This window comes from Trachymyrmex septentrionalis, unplaced genomic scaffold, assembly GCF_001594115.1.
Source record: "Trachymyrmex septentrionalis isolate Tsep2-gDNA-1 unplaced genomic scaffold, Tsep1.0 scaffold83, whole genome shotgun sequence".
Lineage (NCBI taxonomy): Eukaryota > Metazoa > Arthropoda > Insecta > Hymenoptera > Formicidae > Trachymyrmex > Trachymyrmex septentrionalis.
In genome coordinates, this window is record NW_017306018.1 from 2,240,725 (window position 1) to 2,247,227 (window position 6,503).

At 32.3% G+C, this 6,503-nt stretch overlaps 1 protein-coding gene across 1 annotated transcript in view; it reads right to left on the reverse strand.

Annotated features, from left to right (window-relative positions):
- The window catches only part of LOC108755002 (G-protein coupled receptor Mth2), a 9,100-nt gene extending 3,015 nt beyond the window's left edge, over nt 1-6,085 (reverse strand). The window contains exons 1-7 of the mRNA XM_018497702.1: nt 6,062-6,085; nt 4,778-5,052; nt 3,414-3,761; nt 2,552-2,852; nt 2,150-2,378; nt 1,351-1,571; nt 1,195-1,273 (exon numbers count right to left, since the gene is read on the reverse strand). Coding sequence (XP_018353204.1) covers nt 1,195-1,273; nt 1,351-1,571; nt 2,150-2,378; nt 2,552-2,852; nt 3,414-3,761; nt 4,778-5,047 — 1,448 coding nt within the window. The 5' untranslated portion in view covers nt 5,048-5,052; nt 6,062-6,085. The remainder of the gene's footprint in view (nt 1-1,194; nt 1,274-1,350; nt 1,572-2,149; nt 2,379-2,551; nt 2,853-3,413; nt 3,762-4,777; nt 5,053-6,061) is intronic.
- Between the last annotated feature and the right edge of the window lie 418 nt (nt 6,086-6,503).

Consider the following 6,503-nt stretch of genomic DNA (forward strand, 5'->3'; position numbering starts at 1 on the left):
AATAGCGATGTGTAACACTCCGCGTAAAATATGTTAATCTACAAAACTCTAATATTTATTTCAAGTGTGTTTCTTAAAATAACGCTTTTAATATTAATCAGACGATGAGGAAAACTAGAATTGATGATCAAGCGTGCGACTGATTCTTAAATGTCACGTCTCAAAAAAGATTGAGGCAATCTGCTTCGTTACGACGAAGTCGATCTTAATTTGAGGAAGTCGATTTGGGACTCAGTCGTAAAATTCCGTGAATGCCGCATGAATATCACATGATTTACTTTTCGATCCACGGGGAATGAACGTCATGAAAAAATAAGAACCGGTCTCGTGGAATTCCCGATCAAGAGAGCGTGCGCCAGCCAGCTAACGTTAAGCTGTACCGGCATCGTCACCGCGACGTATGGGAATCTATTTTCTCCGTATATTTACAAATCTCCCAGCTAGAATAGCGTCTTGAACACACAAACGTTACGTTCGTAACCGCCTAAAAACGACGGATGACATATGTCCAGTCCCGATCAATCGTCGCTCTTTGATAGGGCACAATACGTCTAGAAATTATTTCTTCTTCTCCATAAAAAAATTCGCAGAAATATTATTTATTTTCAACAAGATTTATATGTTCTCGAGACGTCACGTCTCTCTGATTTTTAATTACAATACTGATTTGCTAAAAAAAAAACATAAATTAAAAATACATTAAAAAAGTAATTTCTTTTTCTGTGGAAGTTACAAACTTATTACCTAACTTAAACTTTTCGTGAACTAAATACTTTTCTACGTGTTATGCATATAGTATTGGCACTATATTAAACGCGTTGAGTCATTTCAGTGTTTAATGTTTGGCAGTGTATATTTGTTTAAGCACCAACATACGTAGAACACAATGAATTCATGAAGAGACATATATAGGGCGCTCACAATGGGAATTAATGAGAACGACAAGACATTCTATGAAAGATCAATGAGGTAATTGAGATAACATCGAAGAAACCATCGGGTAAACAATTTTGTGCGATGACAAACTTCATAAGATTATTAAAAGAGACCGACTAATTTATTTATCAGTCATCAAACAGAAATGATTATTGATTTTCTGTCAAGATGTGAGTTATGGCTTTGTCTCATTTACCCAATTTTATTTCTTCGATTGTCCTATTTGACCCAGTCGCATGATGGTGTCATATGACTTACCCAAAGGTCCACCATATGTCGAAGCACATGACGTTAAGCCAGGAAAACGCCGATAGAAAAGAAAAAAGCATGGTATAAGCTGGAAAAACATTGTTTTTTGTCATTTCATTAACGTCACTTGTACATGAATATTTCGTAGAATATCGGCGTACAAACCTAAAGCTTTACATGTTGTCATAATTTGTTCTTCAATCACGTTACTGGGCATGATCAAAGTGATGATGAGCAAGCAGGTGAAGGCCAGGAGGAGGCTGCTCACATGGCACATCAGCGTTTTACCATGAAGATTCTGCAGACTCGGCAGGCACGCGTACACCAGCAAGGTTATTAACAGGAAGGCGCAGCTGATGACTTCCAGGACGGTGTTCACTTGGTATCTATTAGCGAGAAATACATTTTGCGCTTCGTATTTGACACGTATTTATTTGAAGCGTATTGAATTGACTCGTCCAACATTATTTTCATCAATTTCGTAGACATTGATTAACGTTTCTCTTTGCGCCGCGTATATGTACAACTAAAACGTTTATAGCTCTCGAATACAGGGCATCATCTATTGTGCAGAACGTTGGTATGCTACGTTTGTTTGACTTTGCGAAGTTTAAACAAATCAAGCCTGCCGGGTTTCACCAAATTTGACAGAATTTGCGGTGGGAGAGACGAAAGCCTGAATGCATAGAAATGCATCGGCAGCGTCGATAGAAACCTTAATGCGATGCATTCGTTACTTTAATTTCTAGAAACTCAATACGAACTCATACTTTTCTAAAACAACTTTCCCGATACTACAAAGCGCTTCGGTAAATATATTCACACTCTCTTTGTTCAGTCACATCTCTATCGAGATAAAAGTGAAGCTGATTAAAATAATAAACGCTAATAAAAGTACACGACTGGTTACTATACAGTTATTAAATACAATTTTACAATTGAAAAAAATAAAAATAATGTATACCTTGCTGAAATCTTATTTGTCTCCGGTTTGTCAAAACATATGAACAAATGAAAGTTGTGATCGAACTCCGATTTGTTGTAAAAGACGTCCATGCAATATTTGTCCTGGTCGTATTCATCATAATTTTCGATAACAACATGTCCTTCTGATGTCAGCACCCATTCTTCTTCCGTTGGATCCATGGGATACATGCCATATTTACATGGCTTCCCAATCAAGATTCCATAGTCTAAGCAATCAGAGAGAAGTCTATTAACTCCGTTTCTCCATGCATACAGAACTCTCGTCGACAACGTGTGCAACTTGTTGCACAATTGTTATTCATTATCAATAAACTTTAAATAAACAGTCAACTTTCTTTCTTAGAAGGTAATAAGAACATTTAAATGTTATTGGAAGAACCTTTGGTCGTGTCGAAAGCGGACGATTTCGTTTGATTTACGGCGTTTGCGAGGGCCTCGTGAAACTCTATCGGTTCGTCGGGTACAGCGAGTTTATTGCATCCCTGGGCGTAAAAGAACTCATTTTCGGCGCAGCACTTTCTAATGCAAGCATTCCTGTGACAAAATTCCGGATTTCTGCAGACGCGCGCTATCAATGTTCGATCAGAATCCGCCGTCATCTCGAGGCAAGCATTACCCTCAGTAACCAATAGTTCCTCTTTGACAATATTCATTGTCGCATTGAACGCTGGAACCATCACCTGTCGAATTATTTGATTTACGATAATGTTGTATTAATTCACACTGACACGTCCAGAAGATAATTGCTTCTATAAAATATTGTATGTATAGCACACACATGAGACGTTTAGAAAATTTTCATTCTAAAAAAGATAATATTATGTCTAACATAAGATTTGTAATATTTGTAATATTTGAGAAATTATTAAATGTCCTTGAGCACATACACAAATCGAAAAATAAATATATATTTTAGAATGCTTTTTCAAAAGCTATTAATATATTCTATCTCAACTGATTAATTTCGAATATACAGCAATTAATTAATTTTCAGTGAATTATGCTTTAATAGAATATGAAATAGAATATGAAAATATTAAATAAAATATGTTTATAGTCAACTTGCTAAAATAAAAAATTAATCTTATTTTTGCTTATGCATGAAGCGATCCATAAATTTTGACGAAAAAGGCATAAAATAAAAAATATGTCAAAAAAAAATTTCAAATATTTTTTTATATATATTCAAAGTAGGATCTTTTTTTATATCTTATAATAAGTTTTAATTTTCTCTTACTTACTGAATATGTACTGTTCTGTACAAAGACATCGTTTTTGTCAATCTCATAGTCGACGATAGGGCCTTTGCACGTAGGTGGACCTTCGGTAGCTATTACTACAAGATCTGAATTAGCCGATCCATTTAATAAAAATGCTGCAAGGCTGTCTAATTCGCTTAACTGCGGCACGCAAGCCTTCGTGCGACTGTCGAATACAGTATCGCGAGAGCAACATTTTCTGATATATGTGAGCTGCGGAAAGGATGCGTTAATCGCTTTTAGTCGATCTTTGTACGATCGACAATGAACGACTATTACTTTACTCTCTCCAGTTGCTTGCACGTGAAGTATTTCAAAGCAAGCCGACACCTACAAACAGTTTATCAAATTGATAAACAAGGATCTTTTTTTTATATTTAAATTTGCCGTTTCACATAATTGATTATATAATTGGGATAGTATTATACTTTTGTTACGCAACGATAATAGCTACCATAAAAATATCATCAAAAGAACAAAAGTACAATATGTTCCTTTTTACGATGTAAATAGATATGTGAATCTAGAAAGTGCATTTAGCCATTTCCCTGTCGAAAGTTAAACGTAAAAATGAGATTTTTTTATCATTTAAGTTTCTTCTATTTTCGAAAAATTGAGATACTCTTTTGCAAGTATGTTGCTATATTTACTCTTTCAGTTTTCATAACATTTGTATGCTTAATGAAGTAAGCCGCACCCATATATACAAAAGAAGCGGTTAATATACTTAATAATCTAATAATTAATATAATTGGAGGAAGTGATTGATTATATCTTAATCTAAATGTTGAGAATTAGCAAAACAAGAGAATCAAGATATCATTAATTAGCACATTAAGAATTAACGTTAATATTAATTTACATAATTAAAATAAATTAAGATAAGAATAAAAGTACTACTTTTAATTATAAAATTTGTATTTTTCGGTCTTTTATATATTCGCGCAAAAATAAATTTTTGTATTGTATTCAGAAGTGACAAAAAGTTTGCGGATTATATCGTGTCGTGATAAGTTTTTTATTATATATTTCATTACTTCTCTAAGAAAAGCATTTTTCTTTTAATTTCGTTATTAAAAACACTTGACTTCTACTTTAAGCACCACCATATCATGGTCATTTATCTTAGCAATCAAAATGAAGAAAATTAAGGTAAAATTAAAGACAAATGAAAAGTGTCACTTTATTGAAAAAAATTGTATTTTTTATTCCATTAATTTTTTTATCATCAATTTTTATGTTTCTCTTTATACTTCTTCATAAAGAGGCTTGACTTTTACCTCGCCAAAATATTGCAATCTCAGTTGAAGACACTTAAGAAGACCAATTTAATCATTACAATTTACCTCTATGAAATTGTCGGAATCAAGATCGTCAAGCGGCGTTGTCACAAGATCTTCGGGTTCCTTACACTGAGGAATTCCTCGGAACTCCGTAGTGGTGTTCCAATGTTGAATATAGAGTTCCGTTGCGTTCCTCGGTACTGAAACGCACTCTACGATGGAATGTCCTGAGAAGATCTCTCCTGGCGGGCAACATTTCGTCAGGTGTGACTTCGACGATACTTTTGTCAAGAATAACACCAGACCGGCCAAAACAAACCTTATCATGGCCATAGTGGCTTAAAAATATAATTACTCGTTTATCCAATGTAAACAATCTTTAGCTGTCTATTACATTATTCCTAATTTTCCGGACATCTGTCGATATTATCCCTGTTGAAAAAAATTATGTCATAACGTTATATGATGAAATCATATAATTAAATCATGTAATTACGTAATGGATTGTTCCAAATCAGTACGTAATTTTTTCAAAATAATGTAATTTGAAAAATCATATAATATTACAAATAATTTCATCCATTATATGATATTATATCGAATTTTAAAGAATAATAGGAATAGAAGAAAAAAGAACATATTATCATGTGAGTTTTCAAAATACGTAATTTTAAAATCGCGTACTAATTTAGAATAATCCGCTACACTGAGAAAAAAATATTGTTGATTCAATTAAAGTCTATATTATGGGTTATCACTAACATAAGTAATTAATTCATGTATATTTTTATTGACATAAAGGCCTTGATTATTGAAATAATAATTTATGCCTTTATATCAATAAAATATACATGAATTAATCACTTATGTTAGTGACAGTCCGTAATGCAGACTTTAATTGAATCAACAGTATTTGTTTCTCAATGTACGTGACTTATATACACGTTACATATGATTTACATGTTTTATTACATGATTTCATGCATGTATGACGTGATTTTTTTCAGTAGGTATGTTTCAAATTGCTACTCTTCGAAATTACTTCCGTCACTTTGCAGCTACGTTTTAAAACTTTGGCTCTAATTTTTATTATACTCTTATCTCTTTTTTTCTCTGTATATAGTATATATTTTATTTCAGTTTCTATGAAAATATAATTCACGTGTCGCCGATTAACACTTCAAAATCGTCAGTGGTTTTTTTTCTTTTTTAGAAAGAACTTTTTTCACTTTCTTTTCTGCTCTCAGATTATTGTAAATTATACTTAAACTAATTTCCTGAATGTTTAACTCCATCTTATAAAAATGTATAAGTTTTATGCACAATTAAATTAATACTTGCTTGTACCTTATTCCACTTTTTTGTTCATGGCTCGATTCTTCTTTTGTCTTAAATTACGTTTACGTCAGCTGATCCGAATAGCTGGTGTCAATGTGAAGGCTATTAAACGATAAACATAACGGAAATATAGTTGCTATCCGTTTAATGACAACTAGATTTATCTTTTCGTTTAATCATCCTGTGTGTAGGAATTTATATTGCTACAATTTTTAAAAGCAAGGTTTTCAACACTATTATTTACGTTTTTAAAGTAAAAAAATTATTTCAAAATAGATATTTATAAATTATAATACTTTATAATTCAAATTTTTATTGTATACGTTTCTTTTTTTTTTTCTTATAAATCCACTTATATCATTCATTTACACAAAATCTACAAAAATAAGAATCATTCGGTCGGAATGGAAAAGTTTCATCTAGTTTCATCCAAGAATATTCAATGTTAATA